This window comes from Balaenoptera musculus, chromosome 2 (assembly GCF_009873245.2).
Source record: "Balaenoptera musculus isolate JJ_BM4_2016_0621 chromosome 2, mBalMus1.pri.v3, whole genome shotgun sequence".
NCBI lineage: Eukaryota > Metazoa > Chordata > Mammalia > Artiodactyla > Balaenopteridae > Balaenoptera > Balaenoptera musculus.
This window is the reverse complement of record NC_045786.1, coordinates 67,585,456-67,602,262: the sequence shown is the minus strand read 5'-3', so window position 1 is coordinate 67,602,262 and position 16,807 is coordinate 67,585,456. Positions and strand designations below refer to the sequence as shown.

Genomic DNA, 16,807 nt, shown 5'->3' with positions numbered 1-16,807 from the left:
CAGCCCCGGGCCAATGAGAGTAGCGGAATTTCTTTCATTCAGTGCGGGTCTGGTTCTTGCCCGGAAAGGGGCGGGACACCACGCCGGGGGCGGGGCCGCCGCGCGCCGGGGAGAGGGCGGTGCCCGCTCAGTGGCCCGGCCAATCGGCGCCGCGCCCGGGGTGGGAGGGGGGACCAGGCCTTTTTTCCCTCCGCGCGGGGCCAATCCCGACTTTACAAGCTTGAACTTTTGCCACCCTCGGACTAGCGAGAGCGCCCGAGGAGGTACCCCGCCGCGCCGGCTCCAGGGGCAGGAGCGGCCTTAACCCTTCCCTCGCCGGGCGGCCCGCTGCTGCCGCCGCGCTCCCACCAGCTCGCCCCGGATCAGGCGGGACCCGGCCCCCCAACCCACCCCCATTGCCATGATGAAACGTCGCTGGGGAAATCACGAACCCTACCCACATCCCTCTCCGTGGTGCAGAGAATAAACTGGGGAAGGGAAGGGGGTGGAGGAGTCGCCCAGCCCCGGGACGGCTGGCGGCCCGCCTAGCTCCGAGGTAAGGAGACTTGGCGACCGAGAGGAGCCCTAGAGAAGACCTTCCCTGCCTCTACCCCACCCTCTGCAACTCCCCTACCTCGAGCAAGCCTAGAGCCCCGCTGCGCGAGGCATTCCACGCCCCCCGGTTGGCCCGGCGGCCAACCCCTGACTTTGCGCAGGGGGTGTGGAAGCCTCGTGCTATCACGCTAGATCCCGCTACTCCAACAAATCAGCCGCCCCCTGCTCCCAAGAGACGCAAGCCAGGCAAGCATACACGCACACCCATTTTTATTAGCCTTCCCTGGGATGGGGGTTTGTACCAATTCTAAAGTGCAATGTGTGTTTGTAAGTTTGTGCACAAGCCAGGGAAAGGCAAAGCGCCCCGTTTGCGTCCGAGTCTTAGTGGGTCCGCCGAGCCCTCGAGCAGCCCGCCCGTGGTTTGTGTAACCGCGTGTGTGTGTGTGTGTGTGTGTGTGTGTGTGCGAGCGCGCGCTCGCATCCGTGCCCGCGGCGCACGCGAGCTAGAGAGCAGGCCGTGGGCGCTGTCAGGCCCGGGGCGGGGGGGCTGGGGCAAGCGTGGGGCGGGGGCCGGGGCTCGGCCCGCCCCGGGAGCCGGCCCCTCGGAGCCTCGGGCCCTGCAATGGGACGTGTTCTCCTTTAAGAGTTAAGAAACTTGAAACCTTGTTTGCGCAACAATCAGCGCCGCGGAGCCGCCAAAGTGTCTAGACTGGCATATGATGGGAGGCAGCCAATGACTCCGCGGCGCTCCTCCGGGGGCCCTCAGTGTGCGTTTGAGGAGAACAAAAAAGAGAGAGCCGAGCGGGGGAGCGAGCGAGGGAGACGAGCCGAGAGAAAGAGCCGCCGGGCGCTTCCTCGCCAGACCTCGCCGGGACCGCGGGGCCACCGGGAGGCACTTTTTGTGGAGGGGGGAGGGGGGCGACCTCTGCAGCCGCAGCGTCCGGGGCGTCCGAGCGCAGCGTGGGGCGGGCTACGACCTCTGCCTCGGTGGATTGCATTTTTAATTAAGGATTCCCAGCAGCTCTTTGGGATTTTTACAGTTTCCACTCATGTGTTGACACCCGCGTTCAGGAGAAATTCGCTCCAAGTGCATCTAGCGCCTGGGACCTGAGACGGAGTTGGCTTTTCGTGCATGCAATTCCAGGGATTTTGGTTTTGTTTGGGGTTTCTTTTTCTTTCTTTCCTTTTTTTCTTTTTCTTTTTTTCTTTCTGCAGGGAGTAAGAAGGAAGCCGAGGGTATCAACAAGCCTGCCTTTCGGATCCTGCAGGAAAAGCCCATGTAGTGAAGTGCTTGGGTTTTAAAGGCAGGGCTTCCCAGACACATTTGGGGGGTTCGGCGCGAGCGCTTTGTGCTCATGGACCAGCCGCGTTAACTTTTGAAGGCTCTCCGGCCCATGCGGGGTCTTGCTGGCGGCGCGCAGCCTGCAGTCCCTCTAAAGCGCCGGGGCTGGAGTTGCTGAGCTGCCCGGGCGCCGGGGTCCATGTAGTCGCGGGCCGAGCGCGGACTGCGGCTCGGCGTGCGCGCGTTCCCCGCCGTCCCGCCCTGGCGAGCTCCCTCATGTTGCAGCCCTGCGGCGCCCCTTCGACGACAGGCTGTGCGCGGTCTGCACGGCGCCCGGCGGCAGAGCTTCATGTGGGGCTGCGGCCCGCGCAGCCGGCGCCTCGCTGAGGAAACGGACCCCCGGTAACCGGAGACCGCCTCCCCCCCACCCCCGGCGCCAAAGGATATCGTATGTTCAGGTCCAAACGCTCGGGGCTGGTGCGGCGACTTTGGCGAAGTCGTGTGGTCCCCGACCGGGAGGAAGGCAGCGGCGGCGGCGGCGGCGGCGACGAGGATGGGAGCGTGGGCAGCCGAGCTGAGCCGGCCCCGCGGGCACGAGAAGGCGGAGGCTGCGGCCGCCCCGAAGTCCGCCCGGTAGCCCTGAGGCGGCCCCGGGACGCGGTGGGACAGCGAGGCGCCCAGGGCGCTGGGAGGCGCCGGCGCGCAGGGGGCCCCCCGAGGCCCATGTCGGAGCCGGGGGCCGGCTCTGGGGGCTCCCCGCTTCACGTGGCGGAGCCGGGAGGCCGGGGCTGGCTGCCCGAAAGTGACTGCGAGACGGTGACCTGCTGTCTCTTCTCGGAGCGGGACGCCGCCGGCGCGCCCCGGGACGCCGGCGACCCCCTGGCCGGGGCTGCCCTGGAGCCGGCGAGCGGCGGGCGGAGTCGCGAAGCCCGCTCGCGGCTGCTGCTGCTCGAGCAGGAGCTCAAGACGGTCACGTACTCGCTGCTGAAGCGGCTCAAGGAGCGCTCGCTGGACACGCTGCTGGAGGCGGTGGAGTCCCGCGGCGGCGTGCCGGGCGGCTGCGTGCTGGTGCCGCGCGCCGACCTCCGCCTGGGCGGCCAGCCCGCGCCGCCGCAGCTGCTGCTCGGCCGCCTCTTCCGCTGGCCCGACCTGCAGCACGCCGTGGAGCTCAAGCCCCTGTGCGGCTGCCACAGCTTCGCCGCCGCCGCCGACGGCCCCACCGTGTGCTGCAACCCCTACCACTTCAGCCGGCTCTGCGGGCCAGGTGAGCGCGCCGCGCCCGGCGGGCCCTCGGGGTTCCCCTCCCGCCCCTTTCCGCGGCCTCCTGTCTCTCCTTGACACCTCTGGCGGGCGGGCGGAGCTGCGGGTGCTCTCCCGGGTGCCCCTGGAGCGTGGGAGCTCCCGGTGGAGGCGCCTCACGCTGGCAGGAAAGCTGGGGAGTGGGGATGTGGGCGCACACATCAAATGGCAACTTCATCTTAAGGCTCCGGCAAACTCAGAAGGGTGCGCGTTGGAGTTTTCTCTGTGCACCTTCAGGGACCTGAGGCAGGCTCCGGTTTAACAGACGGTGGAAGAGGAGGGCAGGTCTAGGAGAGGCCAAAGACTTGAGCGCCCCCCCCCCCCGCCACCAAGCCCATTGACCCCCAGTCCGTGCCCGGGCCTGTAGCATTTGTGTGCATATGCCTATACCTCCGGTATGTTATGGTTTGTCGTATCCAGGTAGATGTAAGTTGTGAAATTGGTGTAGACAATTCATGGCTAGAGTCCAAAGTGTTTGTAAACTGTCCCACTTGTTCCTGTCTATACTTTGGAGCAAAGGTTTTGCGGGGTAACCCTTCTCAGAGTGGAGACCACTCTCTTGCTCTCTTGCCTCTTGATTGTTGCCAGCATCCCTTGGGTGTCAAATGCCAGGGCCTTCTGCCATCATCATTCTCAATCCTGTGTCCAGCTTTTCTAGAGAGCTGAGGGTCCTGGAGGTGTCTAGGTAGGGAAGGAAGCTGGATATTTTAGTACTTTTGAGAACTGCTCCCTTTCTTTGTCCTCTTCTTGGGTTTTTTCTGCACACACCATCTACCCAGTCCTGCTTACCTGAGCAGGCCCTGGGTGCTGTAGCAGAGGTGAGGACAGAAGGAGACTCCAGGCAGGCCAGAAGCTTGCATCCTCACCCCCCCCCCCACCCCGCCTCCTTCCCTTGCACTGCAGAGATCACACATTTTTAGCCTGTAGCATCTTCTGGGTGTATGCATCTTAGGTGGCACTGGGGGTTCTGCAGGGATGGGACTCTCAGAGGGTTATAGACTGTTGGGCCTGGGCAGGCTCTGAGTTCCTCTGGCCTGGCCCCTCTGGAGAGAGGCAGCACCCAGCCTGGGGGCATTTAAGAGGGTCAGATCACACAGGTCTCCTGACTCCCAGCTTGGAAGGGGAGGGTGGGGCTAGAAGCATGGATTTGTCCCAGGTGTCTTGTTGGTGTCTGGGGTGGTGGCCGGAGGGGAAGGACGGTGCCTCAGTGGTGGTTCCTGAAGAGAGAGCACTGATGGGGGCTGGGGTGGGGAGAGGCAGCATTGATCTGGCTGCCCTGCGCCCCGCATGGTCACTCCAGGCCTGATTCTCAGGGGGCTTTGGGCAGTCGCTGACCTGTGGCCCTCTGCGGGCTTTCTGTGCTCCTTGTTCCTCTTCTGACAGCTTTCTCTGGAAGTGGTTTTCTCCCCTCTTCCACCCTGGCTCCTCCCTGCCTCTGAGGAGGAGGGCCCTGTTTGTGGTTGCCCTGTCCCTGGTCCCGTTTTCAGGGGGAGAGAATTGGTGGGGGCCCCTCTGCTCTTTTAGAAGGCCCCGTTGGGCATTTTCTCTATCACCACATCAGTCTGCTAGTGAGTATTTGTTGAGCACTTACTCTGTGCCAGGCATCATGCTGGGTGCTGTAGTGGGGAGAGTGGAAATATGAGTAGGATCCATTCCCTTAAGAAACAGAATCTTTAGGTTGCGGCGCGGGGAGAGTTGGGACAGAGGGAGCAACACATAATATTTTAGGGGGAAGCAGGGCCAGGCCAGAGGGTCTGAACTCTCAGAGCACTGTGGGGTGTGCATGTAACAGGAGCACCTTTAGGAGCCTCAGAGCTCTAACCTGGAGCGGGGCCTTGGAGGATGGATGGGTAAGGGGAGGTGGGTGTCGAGGGGGAGGAGGAGAGGGCCCACCGAGAGTCAGGGTACCAGGCAAGCTCAGGTGTGAGGGTGGGAAGGGGTGGGGTAAAGAAAACTGGAGACAGGCAGGACCCACCCTGCCCGTACTCCTTGGATAAGTCAGCTTGGGTCTTGGTTTGAGTTTGGTAGCCTTGAGCAGTTTTAAGTTAACGGGCAAACTGCAGTGGTATGGTTCTGACCCATAGACCTGGTCCTAGGCTCTACCCTGCTGGTATCTATCGACAACTTGACCTTGGAGGAGTAACCTCTCCTCTTAGTCTCCCTGTGGGTCAGTGGGGGTGGCTCTAGAAATGTTCTCCACCTCAAATTCCAGACTAAGCACTGGCACTTGACTGCTCTCCTCCTCCCGAAAGGAGGCGCTGTTGCAGGGACTGTGCCTGTTCTCCTGCTACTTCATTAGCCCAAGCCCCGCCCTCCACACCCCATTCAAGCCGCCCCGGGGGCCATTGGGAGGACTGGTGGTCTGGGAAGAGTTTCCGGTAGGCACCAGGCTGACCCTCTTGCTCCATCCCCTGCCTGATGGCTTGGGCCGCCAGGACTGAGGACTGGGGGAGCCCTTTGCTGTCCACCCCACCGCCGCCTCCTGGCCGCCAGCCTGTCTCCCGGAGCTGGGCGGGTGCATAGCTGGAGCTCAGCCGTGCGCGTCCTGATAAGGAGACGGCTCCTTCCAGGGCTCTGCGGGAGAGGGCTGGGGCACTGGGGCAGGTACACCCATAGAGAGTACGCTGGAACACGCAGCAGCGGGCCAACTGAGGGACACCCACCGGCCCCCCAGTGCCCCACTGGCCCCCACAGGGATCCCTAGTGAGACGGCCCCTTTCTGGGCAGTGCGGCCCCCTGCTGCTCAGAGCAAACCCTGCTCCATCTTTCAACTTGCTTTGGGGCATTGGGGCCAATTCCCCTCTTTGGGCCTCTTTTTTCATCTGTAAAGCGAGGGAGTGGTGAACAGAATCTCTGAGGGTCTGCTGGGAAGATTCCAGGTGACACAGGGCTGCCCTCTCCCCCATGCTTATCTTAGAAAGTGGGGTCCTGTGTGCCCAGCTCTGCCCTGGGCTTCCCGCTCCCGTGGGAGTCAGGCCCTAGCTTTCCCTCCCTCTGGTGTATCTTTCTGTCCCTGGAAAAGCCAGTTCGCTGAGCTTGGTGCCTATGTGGACGGAAATGTGGAGAAATACTTTAATCACAGTTCTAACCTGTGTTTATAGAGCTCCTTTCTCCCGAAAGTATCCATTAACTTTGGAATAAATCTCCTGCTCTTTGCTTCACCACTTTTTTTTTTTTTCTGTAATTATATTCAGTAAATTACTATTATCCAAATTGCGCCAGGGAAAGAGAGAGCGAGAGAGAACTTCTAAATGACTGGAGGAGGCTGCCTAGGAAAACACAGGGTTCCCAGGCCAGGACTATAGGAATTAGAATGGGCTAGAAAGTTTTCCTTTTATTTGGCCTGGCATTATCCCTTTGAAATGAGATCAATTTCAAGTTGGGCTTCCAAGCCCCCGCCCCGCCCCTCTGGCGGCCCCTCGGCCCTGCCCGCCCTGCTCCTCTGAGCTCCTCCTTGGAGGTGAGGAAGGGGTGATAATGTGCAGTTTGCCTCTTGCTGGCGCCAGCCTGCCGCGCTGTTTATCTGGCTGCCGGGGGAATCTGGGCAATTAGGCTCTGCCGGCCTTAAAGCGCCAGGAGCTTCTCTTCTGCGTCTCCCACCCTGGTGCTTGGGGTTGAGCCTTCAGGTCCTGGGGCTGGAGGGGACAGGCACCCAGGAGGGCACCCCTTGGGAGGGTGAAAACTGGGAGGCCCAGGGAGGCACATGGACCTTTCCTAAGCAAGATGCTAGGCTGCGCAGATCGGGGTGGAAGGTAATGTCTTCAACTGAAACGTTACCAGGCAGTGGGAGAGGCTGTGAACTCTTTTGGCTTTAGAATTAGGGTCTAGATCCCGAAAGGGTAAGTACTCCCTGGGGGCTAACCAGAGCCTCGTCTCTGCTAAGCTGAGCTGCACTGGGCTGAGCGCTAGCCTTCTGGTACACTCGGCCCCTGGCTGACTGCTCTCACTTCTGAAGGAAGTTGGAGGAGATTCCTGAAGTTGATGCCTGAGGCTGGCTGTCTGAGGGGGCTGGAGTTTCTGATCTCTTTCTCCCTCCCTCCTGCCCATGATCATTTCTTTCTGAGGGGCCTGCAGGGCTCTAAGAGTTCTCCCCTTAAAGTTTAGAGCACGTAAGTTCTTATTTAGAAATCAACACAACTTTTCTAAGTACTAAGATAGCTTCTAAGACGAGAGTGTGGACAGAGGGCCTGGAGGCAGCCTACACTTTCTCTTCTGACCTTTTGTCCCACCTGAGTTCATGTCCTGGGGCTCCATCCTCCCAGATCTGTGGAGGGAGGGTGGATGTGTTGGAGTGAGGCCGAGGTGCCAGTTAAAGGTTCCTCAGTATCGTTCGTAGCAGCGTTATTCCTGAGAGCCAAAAGGTGGAAACAGTCCGAATGTCCATTAGCTGACAGATGGATAAACAAAATGTGTGATATAGCCACCCAGTGGAATATCATTCAGCCATAAACAAGAATGAAGTACGATAGAAGCGACAGCATGGAAGAGCCTGGAAAACCAGTATGCTAAGTGAAAGAAGGCAGACACAAAAGGCCTTCTGTTATAGGAATCCATTTGTGTGAAACATCCAGAATAGGCAAGCCCACGAGGATAGACAGTAGATTTGTGGTTGCCTGAGGTTTGGAAGTTGGGGGAATAGGGACTGACTGTGAATGGGGCAGGGTTCCTTTTGGGGTGAGGAAAATATTCTGTAATTAGATGGTGGTATTGGTCTCACAACTCTGAATGTACTAAGAACCACTGAATTGTATATTTTAAAAGAGTAGATCTTAGGGTATGTGAATGATAACTTTTTTTTTTTAAAAAGTAACTTGATGTTGGTCCTGAACTGGCCTCCCCCCTTTGTTCAGCTGAAGTAGAATAACATCTCTTGCCTTCCTGTGTGGTCTTGGGTGGGCCCTTTACCTGCCTCCACCCCACTTGCCCCATCAGTTAAAATAAGAAATTGAGTTGGGGGGGACCTCTGACATTCTAAATCCCCGTGTCTTGGGGTGCAGTCTCTTTTTTACTTGCCTAGGATGGAAGTTAGTGATGTGCTTCCAATCTCTGTGCAGATCGTTTCGTTGGAACAAAGCAGGGTGTGGGTGCTGGTAAAGTCCCTCCTGAAAGCTTTGCAGTTCCTCACTGGCTGGTGTGTCTGATGTCCCAAGTCTGTAGATTTGCTTTCTGTCTCGCTCATGCATTAGAGCCCCCAGCCCAGGTGTGGGCATGGGTGGTGGGTGTCACTCAAGGCCCAGGTGGCTCCTGTGAGGGGGCTCTTCATGAGCTCCCCCCCCCCGCCGCCCCTTTACGGGTCCCAGGTAAGCAGCCCCAGGCAGAGATGCTGGGGTTGATTACAGTGGCTTGACTCCAGCTTCCACAGCCCATTGCTGCCAGGTTTCACTTTGGGGGACAGATCTGGGGGCAGATGTCCAGAACTCCCTACCAGGTGTGGCCTGGGCCTCAGCCAATTAGATGTTTGCAAGAGGAACCCGGACACAGGAGTTGCAGACCTTCTGATAAGTTAGTGGGGTAGTGGAAAGGACATGAGGCTGGGGGTCAGGAGACCTGACCTCCGGTTCTGCCTCTACACCAGCTCCCTGTCTGGCCCTCAAGGAGTCACTTCTACTCTTCAGGCCTCAGTCTTCTCCTCTGTACAGTGGGAGCACTGGCTTCAATTCTCTTTCCCTGTGGAGCGCTAGCCCTACCTGTATTTCGCCTGTTGTCCTGAGAGTCTGGTCTCTAGCCCCTCCAAGACTGGTGGATAAGGGGGCTCCTACTGAAGGCAAATAGCCCCCCTCCTTGAGTCTTGTTTGAGGTCTCCTTTGGGTCACCCTTTTGGCCCCATAGGTCCTCTTTCTCCACACCTTTGTCCACTGATGCCCCCAACTTTACCATTATCCTTGTCACCATTGTCTTTGTCCATATCTGTTTACTGAACACTTTCTGTGCATATGATGTACCAGACCCAGCTGGGATGAAGGGGTGGAAGACAGGATGCCTCTTGACTGCCTGTCTGATTGGGGTGTAGAGCAGAGTCAGGCCTGGATTCAAATCCCAGCTCCACCATGATTGGCTGGGGAACAATGGGCAAGTCAGTCTTCTCATCTGTGAAATGGGAATGGTAATGGTCATCTTATTTATTTTTAAGAAAGGAGGAAATGAAAGTAGGTACCCAATGAGCGTGATTAACCACTCTGTACCTAAGGTCCAAAAGAATAAAATACAGTGTATGAAATTGAAAGGTCCCAGCACAGAGAGAGACACAGGGTACACATTCAGCAAATGTTTGCTTCGCTCCCAGTGGCTAATCCATGATTCATTTTCCTTCTCCCTAATTCCAGTCCACAAAAGATTCCCTGTGTTTAGACTGCAGCGCCTTCACTTTGTTGAAGTCCTTTCTAGCTGGAAAAGCCGGGGTGGGGAAGAGGTGAAGCTGCCTGCTCCTGGGACTAATTGTGCCTTATTATAATTGTGAAAAACCCTTATTATCCCTTGTGTCATTCCTGATACCTGCCTAATAATAGTTATTACCACTTTACTGCCACTGAGAGTTTGTTTTAGTTTGCAATTTGATGGCCTTTAGTTTCATTTAAGGAAAATGAAGGGTCATTTCATTCCTGCAAATTGTTACTTAGTTAAGCAAATTGTTACTTCCCAGAAAGCAAGAGGCTAAGGAATTCTTCTGAAGACAAAGTATATGTTTTTAAGGACAAGTATTTTAGGCAAATGAAAGGAAACCCAAAGAAAAATACCATAGACAATAAAGAATCGCAGAGGGTCTGAGCTGCAAGGCCATGGAGATTGTGTGTTCCACCCCTTCTCTTTACAGAGGGGGGAGACTGAGGCCAAGAGCTGGCAGTGACTGGTTTAAGGTCTCCCATATGGGGAGCTGGGTTTGGCTTCCTGGGTTCCAACCAATCATGTCCTCCTCCTTGCCCTGAAGGTCATTTGCTCTAATGTAGTTTGTTTGAAAGGGAGCTCCTATGTCTATGTGGGCCTCTGCAGTCAGTCAGTTCTGACTAGAGTTGCCAAACTTAGCAAAGAAAATTACAGAGTGCCCTGTTAAATTGAATTTCAGGTAAACAACACATAATATTTTAGTATAAGTATGTCCCAGATATTGCAAGGGACATACTTATGCTAAAAGCTTATGCCATGTATATCCAAAATTCAACTTTAACCGAGCATCCTGTATTTTAACAGGCCACCTTAGCTCTGACTTTCCCTGTACCCCTGTTTCTCTCATTATAATAATAATAGTTACTGTTTGTGGAGGTATTTTTCTGCAGTACCAAGAGCTGTACTGAGCATTTTACATACATTATTTCCTTTTGCGCTCCTGGCAAACCTGGGAGGTCTCTGTGATTATTGTCCCCATTTTAGAGCTGAGGAAACAGGCTCAGAGAGGTGAGGTAACTTGCCTGAGGTCACACAGCCAAAGGTGACAGAGCAGGGATTGAGCCCAGGTCTGTACCCCAAGTTTGTGGCTTTCCCTGTTGGGCAGTGCTGTTCCAGGGGACTGGGGCAGCAGAGGTGCTGGGTTCCTGGGAGCTGGGTTTATTATTTGAGGAAATCAATAATCAAAAGCATGTAGAACCACCATGTGTGAACTCTCCCATCCCAGCAGTGACACGTTGTCTCCTGTCTTCCAGAATCACCGCCACCCCCCTACTCTCGGCTGTCTCCTCGCGACGAGTACAAGCCACTGGGTAAGTGTGTCCTCCTTCTGACCTTTGGGGAGGTGCCTCCTTCACAGGGCCCTGCCTCAGTGCTGAAGGGCCAGAGAAGGAGGGGAGGGAGGGATCACCAGCCTGGTGGCCTTTGAAATGGGGTGGGTGAAGTTTTACAAACACACCCCCAGTTGGGCCAGAGCTGACCCAGCCTTTGCAGTGCCTTTGCAGCGGGCTATTTACGTCTTGAAATTCCTCGCTCATCATTAACCTCTCTGTGACCTTTAACCATGGGCCTGTGGGAGACGAATGGGTTTCAGCTTCAGCATCTTGTTGATGCTGGTGGGTTGATGTTTCTGTCTCTTTTCCTCTCCTTCCCTCCCAGCCTTACATGGTTCTCCTTTGGTGTGTATTAATTAGCACTATGACAGATAGGCTGAGCACGAAGTCACTGTTGAGAGGAGCTATATGTTTCCCCCCCTCTTTTAAGCCAAGAAGTTCACCTGGGCAGAAACAACAGCTGGAACGTTTAGAAAGCAAGTGTCTTGGTACACCAAGCTTCTGGCATGGAGGGTACCCCTCAGTGGTAGTGTCATTGTTGGCAGAGCCCATTCAGAGGTAGAACGTGTTTTCTGTAAAGCCTTGGGGCTAAATGAGCAGCCCGTATGCTGGGGTAGATGCATGTGGTTTTAAAAGTAGAAATGGCTCATTTCCTGGCCCTCCTGGTTCCTCCAGTGGAGAATCCCAGTGGTGGGGTGAGTATGGCCTGAACAGTACCGGGAGAGTGACTTTGAGACCGTGGGACTACCGTGGGTAGCTGCCGTGGGACTCGAGCTTTAAAAGTCAGATGGCGTGGCAGTGATGCTGACACGTTCCACCAGTGACCACAAGAAGCGGGTTTTGTTTTGTTTTTGGTAAAGGCCTCTTCCCGGTAGCGTGTGTCAGCATCATCTGGGAGGTCACTTCTAAGTGTCATAAACTCTCAGGCATCCAGTCCAGTTTTCCTTCCAGGCCCCCCTCTGGAGACAGGAGTGCCCGCCGGGTCCCTTCAGGAGTTTGTCCTCCTCAGTCTAGGAGGACAGAGGCTGTCCCATGACGGTGTACGAGTCAGTGGCTTAACGATGGCAACTTCCTCGTTGTTTTTCCTGAAGTACGGTCATCCCGTGGATGGAGGAGCTTCTTTTAGTTCTCCGGGGAACTGGAGCGGTCATCTGGTGGGACCCTGTCACTTGGTAGACAAGGAATCAGGCTGAGGGTCAGGGACAACCGCCCAGCTGATGAGCAGTGGGGCTGAGGCGGAAACCCAGAGCAGCCCCTGTTCAGCTCAGCGGTTCCCCATCCTTCCCTCCCAGGCCCGTCTCAGCATTTTTTAAGTTAACATAATTGCACTAGTCGCTTAGAAGATCCCTCATTCTAGTAGAGGAAAAGGAAAACCCGCAAACATTCTTAGTAAATGTAGCACCTGAGCTTGAATGTCAAGGATCATTGCCCCAAGGAATCGTGGGTCAGCTGGTGATAAAGCCACAAAAATCAGGACTCCATCCAGCGGGGCAAAGTGACCATTTGGAAATCGGCAGGTGTCCCGGTTATTTTACAAATGGGACAACTGCGACGGAGAAAGAGGAAGTGACACTTGCTGGTGGTCATACAGCTCAAGGGTCCGAAAATGACAGCCCACCATTTGTTTTTGTGTGGCTTTTGAGCTAAGAATGGTTTTTACTTTTTAAAATGGCTAAGAAAAAAAAAACCACCAAAAGCAGAAGCATGTCTTTTGTGACATGTGAAAACTATATGAAATTCAAATTTCAGAGTCCATAACAAAGTTCTGCTGGAACCCAGCTGTATCGTCTGTGGCCGCTTCCACAGGACAGCAGCAGAGGTGGATAGTTGCAATGGAGATTGTAGGGCTCACAAAGCTGAAAATATTCACTACGGGGCCCTTTGCAGGCAAAGCTGGTGACCCCTGATTTTGCTGAGTAAGAGTGGAGGTAGGACTCGAACCTAGGGCTCCAGCTTCCAGAATGGGGTTCCTCCTTGGGGCTCGAGCAGTGACCAAGGTTGGGAGTGTTCTTTTTCTACAACAGCCTCGTAGGGCCTCACTAGAAGCACTAGATGTGAAGGTTTGGAGAGTGCATGGCAGGGACTTACAGCTGCGAAGGATGGAAAACACCCATCACGCCCACTCCTGGAACGTTCATAAGGCTGTCTGTCTGTGTTGGCTCCACAGCGGTTCACTAAGAAACCGGGTTCAGCCTGGGGTGTTGCTACTTCGAACAATAAGTGGCAGCAAGACTTGGGGCCTGAACACTTTGGGAAGATTAGGTCTGAAAAGCAAAGAGGTTCCCACTTAGGCATTGAGGTTGTTATCTTTTAAAGAGATTTTTCCATCTGTCCCTATTTTCCTCCAAACACATTTGACCAGCAGATAACTTTTTCAGGCCCCGATAAATAGTCCGAGTTATTTTTTGTATTATTTTCTTTTCCTTGCATTGTTAGTTTTTCATAAACAAAAAGTCAGTTCACTTCTGAGCCACTGTGATCACATGAAACCAAAAAAACAAAATAAAACCCAGAACACCCAGTCAGCATCTGGCAAGTGGGAAACGAGAAGGAAAAAAAAAAAAAAAAAGCCAAATTGTTTAACGTTTCATCTTCCCGCTCCCCAAGGCACGTGGTAGAAGGAAAAAATGCCTACAGGATCGAGTGGAATTCTAGCTAGCTAGGGCCTAGGCTAACGGTTTTTGTGCCAGGATTCCCCAGCGTGGAGTGGCTTTCCTGAGCCAGGTGGGACCAGCCGAGCCGCATCTGGGTTGTGCTGGGTGAGAAGATGAAAGATACCACAAGCCTCACAGAAAGAACATGTCTTCCAACTCCTGGACAGACCTGTCCCTTAACGGGGACAACACCCCGTTGCTGGTAGCAGAGGCAGAGGCCCAGGAAAAACTTTCCAAGTCGGCCTGCCCCCCAAGGCATCAGCTTGTCCCGCTAATAGCTCAGCGTTCAAGAGAAAACGTGCAAAAGAATTTCCCTTCCCCATCTAAGTGCACTGCAGACAGGGGAAAACAAATAGCGCACGCCGTGTGAGGTACTTAAAACTATTTAAACAACAATGAACGCCTTTAAAAAAAAAGGAAAAGAAAAAAATAGTCTAGACATTGAAAGTTGCTCTGGGAGTGGGTTTGGATGTGAGGGTGGGGGAGGGGAGAGAGAAAAAAGTTAATCTGGGAGCAAACGCTTGAGCCCTTAATTAGAGGGGTGTAAGCGGGACAGAGTGAGGATGGCTGGTAACTTGTTAAAACAGAGTTTCCCCAGCTCCAGAGGGAGGAAGGAAGGAAGGAAGGAAGCAAGAAGGAACAACTTCAAGAATTTTAATGGTTGTAATTAAGTACAGCAGCTATGAATTGTTTAGGGGCTTAATTTAACCTTACCCAAGAAGGCTCCAAGTTACTACTTGCTCGGTCCCCTGAACTTGGGTTATTTCTGTGGCCAGAGCAATTGAAACTTTTTCAGGTGCCAGGGCTGCAGCAGTCAGCATTTTCCAGAAGAGTTCCAGGGCTGGCTGGCCTGGTCTCCTGCGATCGTGGGACGGGGAGTGGCAGAAGAAAGTTGTGAGGGACATGCTGCCCTTTGCAAGCGCTTGCATGCCCACGTGTGTGTGTGTGTGTGTGCACACGCACGCACACACACACGCTTGAGAAAGAAGAGAGGAACACCCCACAGCCAGCTTAAGTTCTCTTTCTCTTTCCTCCTGTAGATCTGTCTGATTCCACATTGTCTTACACTGAAACGGAGGCCACCAACTCCCTCATCACGGCTCCAGGTGAATTCTCAGGTTGGCATTTCTTTTTTCCCTGCATGTTACCATTGTGTTGAACTTTACAGGAGGGGGACCAGTGGCAGGGGCCTGACGGAGGTCTTGTTGATGTCCCCCCTCCTTTTCTTTTCCCTGGGCCTCCCACCCCTCAAGGAGAAGACTGCCAGTGTCTTCATCACTGGTGTCCTTGGGGTTAAGAACAATCTGTATGAATGAGGCCTAAGGATGAGAACTTTTCAAGTGCCTGGCGATCCATGCTCTAACCAATTTTCTCTTGTGGACATGATAAAAACCCAGCCCAGCTCTCCATCCTGATTTTGCAAGGGATCCTCTCCCCAAGCTGCTGAGAGGCAGCAAAATGGACGTGTTTGTTTACATTTGTCTTCTTGGGTTTCTCCTTCTGTCCCTGCTCTGGGGAAGGACCGATGTGCAGGGTCAGAAGAGGGGGAAATGGAGTGGGTAGAACGATCATGGGGGAGAGTCCAGCAAGCGAGGAGTTTTCCAGAGGCTGGTGGTTTCCGTGTCTCTCCCTGAGCACTGGGTGCTGGGCTAGGAAGCAGAGAGAACCCTGGTTTGGAGCCTCCCCTACTTCCCACATTTAAGACTTGGCCATAGGGACCCTCACATTCTGGGGAATACCTAAATCAAGCTTTCCTTGAGAAATGACATGTTGGTGGTGACCTGGGGGCTTCGAGGGCCAGGAGGGGCTCAAGTGCCGAGGTCTATGGGGCCCTTTGGGAGCATGGCGGGTAGGGTGTGCTGTGAGGACAGCTGGGGCTTGTGGCCTGGCTCTGTGCTGCGTTGGGTGACAGCCCCTCGGGCAGGAGATGCTTCCCCAGCAGGCATGGCTGGATCTCTTTGAGAAGGCCTCTGTTTGCCTGCATCTGAGCTGTCCTCCCCAGACCCCACACCCTGTCATAATGGCAACAACAGTCATTGTAGCTATCTATTGAGTGTTTACTTTGGGCCACATCCTATACTCGGGCCCCTTTAGAATCATCATCTCAGAACAGCAGTAAAGTGACTTGCCCAGGATCATGTAGGAGCAGAGCCATTTGCCACTATGTCACTGTGCTTCTGACCACTGTTCTGTCCCCCACTTCTCTGCAAGGGCTGGATGTACCTCCAGTGAACTTATTTTGCACGAAGTTCTGTCATTCCTGCCATACTCTCCCCACGACTCTGCGGGTGTCACAGTGTTGGCTGCTCAGGGCTGCCTGTCCAGTTCCCATGTCCCGAGCCCTTCCCCATCCGTTACAAGTTCCATCACAGCCGTGGGAGATCACAAGAGTACGTCTGTTTCGAAGATAGAGAAACTAGAAACCAGAGCAGGAAGTGACTTGCCCAGGGGTACAGTGGAGCTTATGGCACAGCTGGTACTGGGGTCTAGGTCTTCTGGGTCCCACTTGCCTTCTGGTCTCTGGTGGCCCCTCTAATTGGGACACTTTGTTTTCATCCCTGCCTTTTGGCCCTACTTGTTAAAATGTCTTTCCCTGAAAGACCTAACCAGGTGAACACAAGAAGTGGACGTCTTAATCCATTTTTCTTCCTCTGTGCCTATGTGGTTGGAAGCCACATATAATTTTGAAGCAAGAGGCTTAAAAGTATTTCTGAATGCATGATTCCATGTCCCTGCCAACCGTCAGAGTGTATTTAATTTAGATGGATTGCGCTGGCGTTGGTTGTATGGACAGATGGGTAGTTTTTCATCATCCCATCCCCTCATTGTGACTGGCGGAAACTGCCGTGTGTGGAGGTGCCTTACAGGTTCATGGTATGTTCTCAGACGTGATCTCTTTTGATCTCTGTCATCCCAGAGCTGGCCTGGTGTGTGACTCAGGCTAGGAACAGACCCCAGAGCGCCTGCGGGAGGCCCCTCCCTACATCCGGTTCCCAGGAGAGAGCACCCTCTGGAGGCTGGAAGGTCTCCGGAGACCCTGAGGCCATTAGGTTGGGCTGCCTTTGGGGCCCAGTGGGCCTGTGTTTGGGGTTCCCACCCAGGTATCCCAGAGCGACCTTTGGTACTGACTGGTGAGAAGGCCCTGATGTGACGCTCTTTACCGTGGATGAGGATTGCATGGCTCTCATGAGAAAATCTGGCATCCATTGCCTTGGGATCCTAAGGGACCGAAGGAACTGGGGAGGAAGCTTGGGATTTCCTTTTGGGGGTTGATTGGTCTGGGTTGCAGGTGGTCTCGGTAGGCCTTCCCCATTGTGGTCATCCAG

At 54.7% G+C, this 16,807-nt stretch overlaps 1 protein-coding gene across 2 annotated transcripts in view; it reads left to right on the top strand.

The window, feature by feature from the left end:
• The first annotated feature begins 1,159 nt into the window (after positions 1–1,159).
• SMAD6 (SMAD family member 6) overlaps positions 1,160–16,807 on the top strand; it is a 74,800-nt gene continuing 59,152 nt past the window's right edge. Inside the window, exons 1-3 of one of the 2 annotated variants that reach the window (XM_036844480.1) lie at positions 1,160–3,080; positions 10,750–10,806; positions 14,522–14,599. In XM_036844480.1, coding sequence (XP_036700375.1) covers positions 2,267–3,080; positions 10,750–10,806; positions 14,522–14,599 — 949 coding nt within the window. In that variant the 5' untranslated portion in view covers positions 1,160–2,266. The remainder of the gene's footprint in view (positions 3,081–10,749; positions 10,807–14,521; positions 14,600–16,807) is intronic. The other variant, XM_036844481.1, reaches the window with a different exon arrangement.